Source organism: Ipomoea triloba, chromosome 10, assembly GCF_003576645.1.
Source record: "Ipomoea triloba cultivar NCNSP0323 chromosome 10, ASM357664v1".
NCBI lineage: Eukaryota > Viridiplantae > Streptophyta > Magnoliopsida > Solanales > Convolvulaceae > Ipomoea > Ipomoea triloba.
This window is the reverse complement of record NC_044925.1, coordinates 25080894-25097166: the sequence shown is the minus strand read 5'-3', so window position 1 is coordinate 25097166 and position 16273 is coordinate 25080894. Positions and strand designations below refer to the sequence as shown.

The following is a 16273-nucleotide window of genomic DNA, read 5'->3' as shown; positions in this document are numbered from 1 at the left end:
AATTACACTTTCCTTTTGAAAATTTTAAATTTTTTAAACTTAAAAAAAAATTAATTAAACATGACTGTAAGATTGCACATATAATATACTTAAGGTATAAAAGTATAATTGCACATATATTAGTGTAATTGACTAATAATAGTTGCCTAATAATTATTATGATAATAACAATGGTCGTTGAATTTATTTTTATAATAATTATAATTAAATTATTTCTCATTTTTCTCATATTTATTTTAGTAATAATATAATTACATAAGTCATATTACATATCGAACTTTTTAAGATAATTGTAGACAAACAAGTCATGTATATTTCAATTAATTGAGTTATACTTTTGCACTAATCTTATAATCAAATAAATGTACACGTTCAATATTAGAATTTTTTTTTATAATTTTCTTTATTTTTATTATCTAAATATATAATAAAAAATTTATTTGTGCATCGCACCGGTAATTGAACAATTATTTGCTCTAATTCAAGCAAGGAAAACACCAACCAACATAATCGATCCAACCAATTTCATCAATTGCGCTATACAATATTCGATGTTATAATTTATATAATTGTATATCGATCCAAATATTTTTAAAATATTATAACAAATCCATTCCGTGCAACGCACGGGCGAAAATACTAATTGTAATAATAATTATTATCATCATCATTATTACTTTAATTTTCAGCTTGTTGTATACTTTAATTTTCAGCTTGTTATATATATGACTTTAATTTTCAGCTTGTTGTATGCTGAAGAAAAATATTAATCAAATTCATTAAGCCTCTGAGTGTGCTTGGTTCCAGCTAACTGATCCAATTTCTGGGGCTAATAATAAAGTCCCTGCCATACACTTCCATGCATGCCTTTAAAGCTAAGATACAAATTAAATTAAAATTAAAGGATATGACCTCTAATGCATGCATGCTAGAGCTGATTATGAACACCGTACCAATCAATTAAGGAGAATCGATATTTTGTATTCTTGCATCCATACAGTTAGCCAATACAGGTCATATATATTATATAGTGGGGTCATCAACTTGAGAGCCGAGTGAAAAACCTTGGGATATGAATACATGGAGTCATATATTATTGCAAAAATGCATTTTCTTTAAGATAAATGATAGATAATTGAAGTCCACTCGTTGAGTAGATTTGGTGCCGCCCAAGATATTTTGTATTTATTCATGGAAACCTTAACCTGTATCAATTGTCATATATGCATACTAACATGGAGATCACAAACGTATCTTCTCTACTCTCCTTTTTCATTTTAGCAATGGCTTTCATACTTAGCGCCCTAGCCACCAACATCACCACAGATCAGTCCTCTCTTCTTTCTTTGAAATCCTCCACCAGCTTAAGTCACGACCATACATTGGCAAATAACTGGTCAATCAGTGCTTCTGTTTGCAACTGGATTGGAGTTGTTTGCGGATCCAAACACCATAGAGTGGTCGCATTAGACATATCAAATATGGGTATTGTGGGTACCCTTCCTCCACAATTAGGCAACCTCTCTTTTCTTGTTTCTCTTAACATAAGTCACAACAGTTTCTATGGAAATTTGCCTAGAGAATTGGCTAACCTACGCCGACTACAATACTTAGACTTTGGTTATAATAATTTTAGTGGAAAAATTCCAGAGGAGATTGGCAATCTTGAGAATGCAAAATGGTTGATATTGAAAGTTAACCAACTTGATGGTCCTATCCCCTTCACCATCTTCAACATTTCCACATTGCAAAATTTGGTCCTCAGCAATAATAGCTTATCTAGCTCTCTTCCGATGAAGCTTTGTCAACATGCTACAAGACTCAAAGTGCTTAACCTGTCTTGCAACAAGTTGAGGGGTGATATTCCAAAGAATTTATCAGGTTGCTCAGAACTTGAAAATTTGCAGTTGGATTACAACAATTTTGTCGGGACAATTCCGAGACAAATTGAGAGCTTAAATATGCTTCAGATTTTAAGACTCGACAGTAACAAGTTAGAAGGTATATATGTATATATGTTCCTGCATTTGGCTACTAGAATAATTTTACGGTTTTCTGTAATAATTATATTCTAAATGCATATACACTATATATGACTCATGTTTTAATTTTGTAGGAATAATACCTGAAACAATATTTAACATTTCTACACTAATTGTTATAAGCATGGGAAACAACAGTTTGTCTGGTATTCTCCCACCAAACATGTGTTCACATTTCCAAAATCTTGAAGAACTTAAGTTGTATACGAACAAGCTATATGGCAACATTCCAAGGGGCATAGGTGAATGCTCTAAGCTTAAATATATTTATATGTGGGAGAATCAACTAAATGGGTTGTTGCCAAGAGAGATTGAGAATTTGACAATGCTAAAGAGAGTTGATTTTGGTGACAATTCCTTTTCAGGTATGGACAAGGGAGGTAGCTCTTCTTTTTAATTGCATGTATTGCATTCTTAACACATTTCTTATTGAACTATAAAATGAAAGAAAGATAATTATAATGTGAACCTGAGAATCGACTCCAACATGCCAACTACATATGGATATTGTATTTGTTTGTGCCTTCGGTCACTTGAATATTATATTATTTTGATAGGTGAAATACCAAGAGAGTTGGGCAACCTTGATAAACTAGAACTCCTTGTGTTGAATGATAATGGATTAAGTGGTTCTATTCCGTGGGGAATCTTCAATATTTCAACTCTTGAAGTACTAGTACTGTCATTTAATGAGTTTTCAGGTACTCTTCCAACATCAGGTTATTGGCTTCCCAATTTAAAACAATTGTATCTTTGCAAAACCTATATTGGAGGAGTTATACCTCCCCAAATCTCAAATGCTTCCAACCTTGCTCTTATTGAACTTGGCGACAACCAATTCAAAGGCTTCATTCCGAATTCCCTTGGAAACTTAGCACAACTCAATTATCTAAGTCTGGTTGAGAACAATCTAACAACTGATCTTCAATTTAGCCTTATGACTTCATTGGCAAACAGTAGATATATCCGTTATTTAGACATATCATCTAACCCTTTAAACGTAGTGCTCCCAAATGCAATCGGCAACCTCTCCACCACTCTCCAAGTTTTCCGTGTAGCAAATTCTAACATTAGAGGGCGAATTCCACCGGAGATTGGCAATCTAACCGGCTTATACAAGTTGAGTTTATGGTCCAACGACATTATAGGATTTCTACCTACAACCATTCAAGCGCTTCAGAGTCTTCAAGCGTTCATCATATCAGGGAACAGATTAATAGGATCATTTCCAGATGTGATATGTGAACTAAAGAATTTGTTTTGGATAGAGTTAGGCAGAAATAAATTTTCAGGTCCAATCTCCAATTGTTTAGGGAACATTTCTTTCCTGGGAAGGATCTTTCTGTATGAAAACGAATTCACTGTCTTCCCTCCTACCCTATGGAGCATTAAACATCTTTTGATACTCGACTTGCATTCGAATAACTTGAGCAGCTCTCTACCTCAAGAAATCGGGAATGCAAAGATGGCAATAACTATTGATCTCTCAAATAACAAACTATTTGGAGAAATTCCCAGTAGTATAGGAGGTTTGACAGAGTTGATGAATTTTTCTTTGGCTCATAACACAATCCAGGGTTCTATTCCTGACACATTTGGCAAACTCCTAGATCTACATTTATTGGATCTTTCTGATAATAAAATCTCTGGAATGATTCCCAAGTCATTGGAGGGACTTGTAAGTATGAACTATTTCAATGTTTCCTACAACAAATTAACCAATTAACCGGAGAAATTCCAAGTGGAGGCCCTTTTGCCAACTTCACTTATGAATCATTCTTGGGGAATGATGGTCTATGTGGTACTCCTCGGATGCATGTCCCACCTTGCCCTGTTAATACTCCTCGGATGCATCAATCAAAGAAGATCAGAGTGGTTCTCATTGTACTTATCTCGTTGGCAGTTCTTATAGTGCTAATTGCCTCTGTTTCTGTGCTATGCATCTTCAAGAAGCACAACAGGGAGGAGGTTCCAGATGAACCAAACTTTCTGTTAGCAACAACACCAGCAAGATATTCGTACTATGAACTCCAACGGGCAACAAATGGATTTGATGAAAGCAACTCGCTAGGTAGTGGAAGCTTCGGATCAGTTTATAAAGGGATTTTAACAAATGGGATGCACGTAGCTGTCAAGGTTTTTCGTTTGGAACATGAAGGTTCAAATAGGAGTTTTGACAGTGAATGTGAGGTTTTACGCAGCATTCGTCACAGAAATCTCACAAAGGTCCTTGGTAGTTGCTCCAACTTGGATTTTAAAGCGTTGGTGCTAGAGTACATGCCTAATGGGAGTCTTTACAAATGGTTATATTCTCACAATTATTTCTTGGATATGATACAAAGAGTGAGTATAATGATAGATGTGGCATATGCTTTGGAATATCTCCACTATGATTACTCCAATCCTATTATCCATTGCGACTTGAAACCCAGTAATGTGTTAATAGATGCTGATATGGTGGGACATTTGAGTGACTTTGGTGTTGCAAAGCTCTTAGGAGATGGAAACTCCATTGCAATTACACACACCTTAGCAACAATTGGTTACATTGCTCCTGGTAATTGTTTTTGTTTTCTAAATTTCTGAATTTGATTTTAAGATTCGTCATATAATATTATGCATTTCTAATGGATGGTTTCCTATCAAAATTTGCACTCCTAGAGTATGGACGGGAAGGTCTTGTATCCACACGTAGCGATATGTACAGTTATGGTATTATGTTGCTTGAAGTTTTCACAAAGACTCAACCTGTAAATGAAATGTTCAATGAAGATTTAAGCCTGAGAAGTTGGGTTCACAATGCACTTCCTACAAATACAAGTCAAATTATAGACCCAAATTTACTTGGACCAGGTGAAGAAAAGTATGATGAAAAGTTGCAGTGTGTGTCGGCTATCTTTGAGATAGGCATAAAATGCTCAACAAAATCCCCTCGAGAGAGGATGAATGTGAACGATGCCTTATCAGCATTGATAAAGATCAAAGCCCAACTTCTTTCCCTGTATGCAAGTATTTAGAGTAGTATGTATTAGCATCTCCTATTGTATCTTTCTTTAAAATGGAAATAAAATGCAGCAGATTAGATACAGTTTATGTACACAAATCTTATTTTGTCCTTTACTAGGTCACTTTTACTCCCTGAGTGACTTTGATATTGCAGAGCTTTTAGGAGATGGCAACTCCATTGCCATTACAAGCACCTTAGCAAGAATTGTTTACATTGCTCCATGTAAATGTTTCAACTTTTTTTTTTTTTTTTAAATTTTTTTTTGAAAACTTTCTGGATTTGATTTTTTCCTTGAGTGTGAAGTTTTACCCAACATTCGTCATAGAAATCTCATAAAGGGTCTTGGCAGTTGCTCCAACTTGGATTTTAAAGCATTGGTTCTAGAGTACATGCCCAACGAGTGTCTAATAAGTTGACAAGTGGTTATATTCTCACAACTATTTCTTGGATATGATGCAAAGAGTGACTATAATGATAGATGTAGCATCTGCTTTGGAATATCTTCACTGTGATTACTCCAAGCCTATTGTTTATTGTGACTTGAAACCCAGTAATATGTTAATAGATGTTGATATGATGGGACATCTGAGTGATTTTGGTGTTGCAAAACTTTTAGGAGATGTGAATGCCATTACAAGCACCTTAGCAACAATTGGTTACGTTACTTCAGGTAAATGTTTCAATTTTTCTTTCACTTTCTTGATTTGGTTTTAACATTCGTCACATAACATTTTGCATTTCTTGTGCCTTCCTATCAAATTTTGCACTGCTTCTAGAGTATGGACAGGAAGTTCTTGAGTCCACCCGTAGCAATATGTGTAGTTATGGTATCATGTTACTTGGAAGTTTTCACAAATCACAAAGACTCAACCTGGAGATGATATGTTTAGTGAAGATTTAAGTCGTACACTTCAATTCCTACAAACATTGGTCAGAGATCCAAACTTATTTGGACCAAATGAACAGAAGTACGATGAGAAATTAGAGGGTATATATATTGGCTGTCTTTGAGCTAGGCATAAAATGCTCAGCAGAATCTCCTCAAGAGAGGATGACCATCAAAGATGCTTTACCAGCACGGAAAAAGATAAAAGTCCAACTTCTTTCAATTCGGTGTATGATTTATGTAAAAACTAGCATTTCCTATTATTGTATCTTTCTTGAAAATGGAAATAAAATGCAGCAGATGGACAGGGCTATTAAGGGGGCCCATAGATATATATTAGTTTATACAATTATACTTAGTATATATTTAAAAAAAAAAAAAAACAATACGGTTAATTGTTTGGAAGTAAGATTCGAGAAGATGTCTGACTTCTGAAAGCTACGTTTTCGATTTTAATAAACCGCACACCCACTGCTTACAACTCACAAGTCACACCAAGCCTTCGCAAAATTCACAGTGCCTTCAGCCTTCGCAATTGTCTTCGGCCCTTCGCAATTCGTAGTGTCTTCGACGGTTCGGCCCTTCGCAATTCACAATTCGAAAATCGCAAATCACAGATTCGCAATTGCAAAGCCAAAGGTATTTTAAGTATTTTAATAATTTTATGAATTGGCTTATTGGCGAATTCCCCAAAAATGCCAGAATGCATATTATGTATATTAAATTATTAATATTAATTATATTATATTATGTATAATGTATTGTTGACTTGTTCTAATGTTTAAGAGTTTGGAATAATTAGGAATTTTATTTTGATTGCATAAATTAGGAATATAGTTTCTGATTGCAGATTAGGTTGTATTGTTGTTTAGGAATCCTAATACAATTCTAAATTCTAATTATACTTTTGAATAATTAGGAATTTTATTTTTATTTTAATTCTATTTATAAAATAAAATTGTAAGTTTATTAAGTTTATTATATGCAGGGAATCAGGGATTAAAGGTACATGTTTACCATTGAAAGATTTTTGGTTGACTGATTCGGATTGATTGATTCACAAGTGCCAGGTGCTTTTATTCCTTTTTTAATACAATGTTTCCTAAAAACATTCATCCGGAAGTGAAAAAAAAAATGATCAATTAATAGACTCACAAAGAGGAGCTATGAATAAATTTGTTAAAATAGTGGGATCCTCTAATGAGAATTTAGAGAAACCAAACATAGATAATCTTGAACAATCTAATGAAAATTTGAGTAATCAAGATCATATTGAAATTATTCAAAATTGAAGTTATTGAAACCTACTTAAGATCTTCAATGTCACAAGAAAGATTGAATGGTTTGGCAATTTTGTGTATTGAGAAGGATATGCTAGAAAATATTAATCTTGATGCACTTATCGATTTTGTATCGAGTAAAGCACGCAGAATTTTTTTGTAATGATTATTTTTGTATTTAAAAAAATTGTTGCAAATTTTCTAATATTATTTCATGTTATTTGATATTATCATATTTAAATATTATTAAATTTAAATTTTAGTCTGTTCCATATAGGGTCCTTTTTTTTAATTTCGTCCCGGGGCCTATGAAATGTTTGGAATAGCCCCGCAGATGGATAAAGTTTTTGTACACAAATCATTTGCAATTGTTTTGAAATATAGAGCATAAGAAACACTACATAAACTAAGCCGTCTAAATTAACAAAGATCTAATTATGAGATCAAATTGAGCTGAGGCAATCCCTTTAGTCGCAAAACTTTATTTATAGGCTCTCTACTTTTTCTGTTGCACCAACAATATACGAAAAGGATATTTGCAACGTAACGGTGCTGTTTTGTTCTCCACAAGCTTTTTTTTTTTGGTGGGCATCCCACGATTTAATTTCCATCGTCGGACACAGTGACTAATCCCTTTGCCGGATTATAGACATCTCTATTAGGTGGGACAACTGACCTGGAGATTTAAGCATGCTCCATTCCCAAAGTCAATGATTGAACCCTTGTGGATAGTTCAAGCATAGATGGGTTCTAGGCATGTACTTCTAATGAATGAAAATAAGTTAAAGTATAGATCCAAACTTTTTTTTTTTTTTGACAATGTATAGATCCAAACTTAATTGTTCTACATGAAGAAAAGTACAATGAAAAAGTGTAATTTGTGTTAATAATTTTTTAACTAATTAAGCAGGAAATTCTCAGTAAAAATACTTTTGGCCTTCATTTAATTTTTTTTTTCAAAAAAATCTATTATTTTTATATTAAATGAATTAAAAATATATATATTAAAGTTCAAATTCATTAAATAAAAGAAATACATCTAATAATCAAATTTACCATATTTCTTTATTAGCTTATTTCTTTTGTCAAGATATATGATTTAGTTTTTTTAGTTGATTAATTCATTAGTGATTTATTGTAATTTTATTATTTATTTACACTTTAATGTACATTTGATAGTTTAAAAGATTATTTTTGAAATAGATAAAAATTAATATGGATCACTTAATTCGAGATCTTGGTATTCATCTTCATCTATCCTTCAAATTATAGAATATTCAGTTAATTAGAAAATGAATATCTGTTAATTATGAAAAAAATTGTTACAAAATAATTGATAAAACTTTTTATTTTGATGAAAGAGCGACGATATAGATTTAAATGAATGTAAATATTTATTATTATTCTATTTATTTTGTATTATGTGAAAAACTTTAAAATAATAATTGACATCCGTGTCGATCATATTCATATAATTATATATATCTCATACATTATTAGACAAAGTATAATTGAAAATTATTAACAATAATAATCTGGACAATTATGCATGGTATATATAATGAAATGATACGATTGATAGTGATGTCGACTAACATTGAAAATTCTCTCGATCAATAAGTTTGACCCCGCAACTTAAATGTATCTAACTCCTACCCTTTTTGTCTTGTATTCTTACGCACAGGTCAGTAGTGGCAACTCCGCGACTCAAAAACTTCTCCTTTAAAAAAATTAAAAAGAAAAGAAAATAGAAACAGGTCATAGTCTCGCATGACTTTGAATGAGTCCTCCGCTTCCATGTCCTGCCTGGCCATTGGAGTTCATTTTTCTTTTATTTTAATAGAATATTAAGAAAAACACAAACAAAACAAAATAATAAGTCAACCTTTGCCGCCTAGAATATATTACGGTCCGTTTGAATCGTTGAAAATAATTGAGGAATTAAATTTAAATTCTAATAAATATTTGTTAAAAAAATTAATTTCATTGTTTGACTTGTTAGTAGAAAAAATTAAAATTATTAAAAGTTCGATTTCTTGCAAATAACTTTTTTATTATAATACTAAAAACATCATTTACACACATAAATATAAAATAATGTTATTATTCTTTTTTTTTTAGTACTACTGACTCTATTACATCTCCTACTGAAGCATAAAGAGTCAATATCACCTTCACTGAGACTTGAACCCACCACCACAAGGTCTTGCCATATTGTTATTCTTTTAAAATTCATTATGGGAATCAAACATGTTAATTGCATGCTCTTAATAAAATTTAGGTTAATAAAAATTTCTTAAGCAAAGCAGACTTTACGTAAGAAAAGTGGGGAACAATTCTTAACCAAAACAGACTTTGCATAAAAGGTCTATTGAAGTCTATTTTGGTTAAGAAATTTTGGGCACCATGTTCAATTTATTCAAAGTTCAAAATTTTGGGCACCATGTTCAATTTATTCAAAGTTCAAGAAAAGGACGAGTACGTATGTGAATGGAGGACAATAAAAATGTACAAATAGGCTACTGAACTATTTGGCGATAGCAATTAAGTTACCGAACTCAAATAACTTTCAAATTCATCCATGAACCTGAAAAAAATATGCAATTAGTATTTTTAGCATGTTAACAACAAGTTTGTGTTGATTGAGATGTCATATGTATTTTTGATTTTCTATTTATTATTATTATTCTACTAAGCATTTGACCCTAAAAAAAATTGACAAAAAAATCCTACTAAGAAATTAGCATTTTCCCTATTGAGGTTTCATCGTGTGATTGGTAGTTAAATTTATTTATTAGTTAGTGGTGGGTAGGTCAAATGCTTTTTTTTTTTTCTTAGGGTCAAATGCTTAGTAGGATAATAACAACAAATATATATATATAATAAAAATTACACATGACATCCTAATCAACACAAACTTGTTATTAACCTGCTAAAAATGTTTTTTCCAGATTCAGGGATGAATTTGGAACTTATTTGAGTTCGGTAGCTTAATTGCTATCCCCAAATAATTCAGTGGTTTATTTGTACATTTTAGACCATATTTGTAAATTATCAATGATTTAGACCATATTAAATCCTGATATGATGATGAATTTATCATGTTCAGTCTTCTAGTACTAAATTTGTTCATGGAGGCTAGGGTGAGGATAAAGTTGTATGTGTTGATGGTTGCTATGGAGTTTTGGTAACTTAATGCGAAAACTTTTTTAAAATTCAACTCTATTCTTACTAAATTTGCTATTAATTCACATAAATAATTTTAAAAACTACACCATGACAATTACATATCCTCTATATATATATATATATATATATATATATATATATATATATATATATGAGAAGAGTTCCCGTACGGTTGTATGGTTACGCACCTTAAACATTACAATGGTGTACCTTAAGTACACAAACCACACACGGGATATTGTCTTCCTTGTATATCTAGGCACTAGCTGTACTATTAGTTTTGACTAATATTTTCTCTAAAAAAAAATCTTCATTTATTTTGTGTTGTTCAATACTTCAATCTTGCATATATCGTTTAATTTCCACACGTTACGCGGTCGGAAGACTAATAGAGTCAAGACTAACACAGGTCTATTTTTAAAATTAAAATATGCGGAGTATTTAATGTAGGCATCTCCAAAAGATTTTTTTTCTTTAAAATATGAATTTGGAGATAATTTTAAGCACAAAAAGCGAATTTAATTTCAAGGTCTCAAACCGTACCCTTGCTTAATAGGACAGTGGAGGGATAAATTACAATGATTTAGTGGCACATTAAGTGAGATAACTAGAAATAGTATGTAAATTTTATTATTTAGAAATTACATTAAAAGTACTATTAACACAAAAATTAAATTTAAAAATTATTAAAAAATATTAATAAAAGTAAACAAAGAAGAAAGAGTTAATTTGATCAAGAAGTAGTAAGTATGACAGATAAAATTAAACAGAGAAAGTAAATAAGAGCTAATGTATCCATTCATAACTATTTTATCTCAACCTACTAAAGCACAAAGAGCCAATACTGCCCCCAACCGATTGAGGGGCAAACACATGACTTCCCATTTGAGATCAGAGAGTCGCTTCATGTCACTAGACTACAAAATCATTGACAAAAAAGTTGCCTCCCATCCATAATCATGGAGAAGTGAAAATTGAATTGCAATTTTGGTAATCAAAGAAATTTAGGTGAAAGCTGTAAAATTAATAGAGGAATGAAGAATCTTACCTTCTTCAATGGTGGTGCGTAATTTGGGCAAAATGCCTTATGAGTTTTAGGCAAGAAATTAAAGAAAGAGGGTGAAGGAACGTGGATTTAATTGTAGTTTTTTTTTTTTATTTCTTAATCAGCAAAGTAAAAAATATGGCAAATTATTGTGTAAAACATGATCCATATAGTTGTGTGGACCACAAATACAAAATACATTTTTAATATACTAAATGTATATGGACCATGGTTCATGTAATAATGCTTGCAAAAATAGATATTGAGCATTCTAAAATTGAGGCACGGTACTGATACGCATTATGCACAGCCCAAAAATAGCCCTGGGTATCACTATAAAAGAAGCTCCATCATTAGCATAGCATCACCAACCCAATTTTCTTCTTCATCCAACAGTTTTAGAATTCATACATACTAACATGGAGATCAGAAAGTTATCTTCTCTGTTATCCTGGTTGTTTTTAGCAATGGCTTTCATACCAATCATACCCTGCGATACAGCCACCAACATCACCACTGATCAGTCCTCTCTTCTTTCTTTGAAATCCTACACCACCTTAAGTCCCAACCATACATTGGCAAACAACTGGTCAATCACTACTTCTATTTGCAACTGGATTGGAGTTGTTTGTGGATCCAAACACCATAGAGTGGTCGCATTAGACATATCGAGTATGGGTATCATGGGTACACTTTCTCCACAATTAGGCAACCTCTCATTTCTTGTTTCTCTAAACATAAGTTACAACAGTTTTTATGGAAATTTGCCTAGAGAATTAGCTAACCTACGCCGACTACAATACATAGATTTTGGTTACAATAACTTTAGTGGGAAAATTCCAGTGGAGTTGGGCAATCTTGAGAATGCAAAATGGTTGATATTGAAAGTTAACCAACTTGATGGTCCTATCCCCTTCACCATCTTCAACATTTCCACATTACAAAATTTGGTCCTCAACAATAATAGCCTATCTAGCTCTCTTCCCATGAAGCTATGTCAACATGCTACAAGACTCAAAGTGTTTCGCCTGCACTTCAACAAGTTGAATGGTGAAATTCCAAAGAATTTATCAAGTTGCTCAAAACTTGAAGATTTGAGGTTGAGTAACAACAATTTTGTCAGGACAATTCCTAGAGAGATGGGGAGCTTGAATATGCTTCGGATATTAATGCTCGGTAATAACAACTTAGAAGGTATATGCTCCTGTACACATTTAGTTATTAGAGTAATGTGAAACTAACCTTTGAATATATAGTGATCAAATTTAATGGTTTTAAGTATGTAATAACTCTAAATATATACACACTATATATGATTCTATGTTTTAATTTTTGTAGGAATAATACCCGAAACAATATTTAATATTTCTGCACTAACATATATAAGCATGGAAAACAACAGTCTGTCTGGTATTCTGCCACCAAACATGTGTTCACATCTTCAAAAGCTTGAACAACTTTACTTGTATACGAACAAGCTATATGGCAACATTCCAAGGAGCATAGGTGAATGCTCTAACCTTCAATATCTTCATATGTGGGAGAATCAACTAAATGGGCGATTACCAAGACAGATTGGGAATTTGACAATGCTAAAGGTTCTTATTCTTGATAAGAATTTCTTGTCAGGTATGGACGGCAGAGTTCTTTATAATTGCATGTCTTGCATTCTAATCAACACACTTCTTATTGAACTGCAAAATGAAAGAAATATATTATAATGTGAATTCGAAAATAGACTCCAACATGACAACTACATACGAGTATTGTATTTGTTTGTGATTTGAATATTGTATTGACAGGTAAAATACCAAGAGAGTTGGGCAACCTTGATAAGCTAGAGATCTTTTGGTCGGATAACAATAGATTAAGTGGTTCTGTTCCATGGGAAATCTTCAATATGTCGACATTGGAAAAACTATCACTGGAATATAATAATTTGTCAGGTACTCTTCCTCCATCTTTAGGTTATTGGCTTTCCAATTTAAAAGAATTGTACCTTCGCAATAACTACATTGGAGGAGTTATACCAGCCCAAATCTCAAATGCTTCCAACCTTGCTGTTATTGAATTTAGCCAAAATCAATTCACAGGCTTCATTCCAAATTCCCTTGGAAACTTAGCACAGCTCAATTTTCTAAGTTTGGTTGAGAACAATCTAACCACTGATCCTCAATTTAGCCTTATGATTTCATTGGCAAACTGTAGATACATCCACACAATAGAGTTATCAACTAACCCTTTAAATGCCTTGCTCCCAAATGCAATCAGCAACCTCTCCACCACTCTCCAATATTTCATCATAGAAAATTGTAACATCTGGGGACGAATTCCACAGGGGATTGGCAATCTAAGTAGCCTATTTTTGTTGAGTTTTTGGTCCAATGACATTATAGGAATTTTGCCGACAACCATTCAGGCTCTTCAGAGTCTTCAGCTGCTGGACATATCAGAGAACAGATTATTAGGATCATTTCCAAATGTGATCTGTGAACTACAGAATTTGTTTTGGATAAGTTTAGGAAAAAATAAATTTTCAGGTCCAATCTTAGATTGTTTAGGGAACATTTCTTCCCTGAGAGAGATTTATCTATATGAAAACAAATTCACTGTCTTCCCTCCTACCCTATGGAGCCTTGAAAATCTTTTGAGGCTGGATTTGCATTTCAATAACTTGAGCGGTTCACTACCTCAAGAAATCGGGAACGCAAAGAAGACAATACTTATTGATCTCTCATATAACAATCTATCTGGAGAAATTCCGAGTAGTATTGAAGGTTTGACAGAAATAATAAAATTTTCTGTAGCTCATAACAAAATCCATGGTTCTATTCCTGACACAATCGGCAAACTCTTGGATCTACATTCATTGGATCTTTCTGATAATAAAATCTCCGGAATGATTCCCAAGTCATTAGAGGGACTTGTAAGCCTGAGCTATTTCAATGTTTCATACAACAGATTAAATGGAGAAATTCCAAGTGGAGGCCCTTTTGCCAACTTCACTTTTGAATCATTCTTGGGGAATGATGGTCTATGTGGTACTTCTCGGATGCATGTCCCACCTTGCCCTGCTAATACTCCTCGGATGCATCAATCAATCAAGAACAAATTGGTTCTCATTGCACTTGTCTCGTTGGCAGTTCTTATAGTGCTAACTGCCTCTGTTTCTGTGCTATGCATAATCTTCAAGAGGCATAGCAGGGAGGTTCCAAATGAACCAAACTTGCTGTCAGAAATATCACCTGCAAAATTTTCGTACTATGAACTCCAACGAGCAACAAATGGATTTGATGAAAGCAACTTGCTAGGTAGTGGAAGCTTCGGATCAGTTTATAAAGGGATTTTAACAAATGGGATGCATGTAGCTGTCAAGGTTTTTCGTTTGATACATGAAGGTGCAAATAGGAGTTTCGATAGTGAGTGTGACATTCTACGCAATATTCGTCACAGAAACCTCACAAAAGTCCTTGGTAGTTGCTCCAACTTGGATTTTAAAGCATTGGTGCTACAGTACATGCCCAATGGGTGTTTACATAAGTGGTTGCATTCTCACAATTATTTTTTGGATATGATACAAAGAGCTAGTATAATGATAGATGTGGCATATGCTTTAGAATATCTCCACTATGACTACTCCAATCCTATTATTCATTGCGACTTGAAACCGAGCAATGTCTTAATAGATGCTGATATGGTGGGACATCTATGTGACTTTGGTGTTGCAAAGCTCTTAGGAGATGGAAATTCCATTGCCATTACAAACACCCTAGCAACAATTGGTTACATTGCTCCAGGTAAATGCTTCCCTTTTAAATTTCTATATTTCATTTTAACATTAGTCACATAACATTATGCATTTCTAATGGTTTCCTATTGAAATTTGCTCCTTCATTCTAGAGTATGGACAGGAAGGTCTTGTATCTACACGTAGCGATATGTATAGTTATGGCATTATGTTGCTTGAAGTTTTCACAAAGACTCAACCTGGAGATGAAATGTTCAGCGAAGAATTAAGTCTGAGAAGTTGGGTGCACAGTGCACTTCCTACAAACATTGGTATGATTATAGATCCAAATTTACTTGGACCAGACGAAGAAAAGTATAATGAAAAGTTGCAGTGTGTGTCGGCTATCTTTGAGCTAGGCATGAAATGCTCAGCACAATCCGCTCGAGAAAGGATGACCATCAAAGATGCCTTACCAGCACTAGAAAAGATCAAAGTTCAACTTCTTTCGCTTTATCAATATTCAAAGTAGTATGTTAGCATCTTCCGTTGTATCTTTCTTGGAATGGAAATAAATAAAGTGCGGCAGATACACCTTTGTGCAATTGTTTTGAAGTATAGACCAATATATAAGAAACGCAACATTAATATCAACGGCGCCAACTTTATGTTAGTTGCCAAGAAAAAGCTTTTTTATTTTTTTTTTTGGAATTTTTAAATAATTTTTTGTAAATAAAAAAAGAAGCTAGATAAATGAAAGTTGAGACAGTGTGTATATATATATATTTTGGTGAGAGGGAGAGACCCAAGGTCCCAGAAATTAGCGGTGTCCAAGTGGTAAGACTAGAAGCATCGCGCTGAAGGAGGTCAGTTAGTTTACTTTGTATTCTTGCATATATCTTAATTTTCACGGATCAGGGGTGTTTGAAAGGACAATGGGTATAATCATGAATAGTACTTGTCATGATTGAACGTTTATTATTATAACAAAAACTATAACTAGTAGTGAATGTGTCTCGGATTGTTTAGGGAACTTTTCTTCCCGGGAAAAGATCTATCTATTTTAAAATGAGTTCATCACTACCTTCCCTCATAAT

The 16273-nt window shown here is 33.0% G+C and overlaps 1 protein-coding gene and 1 pseudogene across 1 annotated transcript; both read left to right on the top strand.

The window, feature by feature from the left end:
* Window positions 1-1246: 1246 nt before the first annotated feature.
* LOC116032869 lies at window positions 1247-5101 on the top strand (annotated as a pseudogene).
* A 6754-nt stretch (window positions 5102-11855) lies between these two features.
* LOC116033362 (probable LRR receptor-like serine/threonine-protein kinase At3g47570) lies at window positions 11856-15781 on the top strand. Its single transcript, XM_031276111.1, has 4 exons — window positions 11856-12643; window positions 12788-13078; window positions 13252-15246; window positions 15350-15781. The coding sequence occupies exons 1-4, from the start codon at window positions 11869-11871 to the stop codon at window positions 15706-15708; spliced, it is 3420 nt and encodes a 1139-aa protein (XP_031131971.1). The 5' UTR covers window positions 11856-11868; the 3' UTR covers window positions 15709-15781.
* The last annotated feature ends 492 nt before the right edge of the window (window positions 15782-16273 follow it).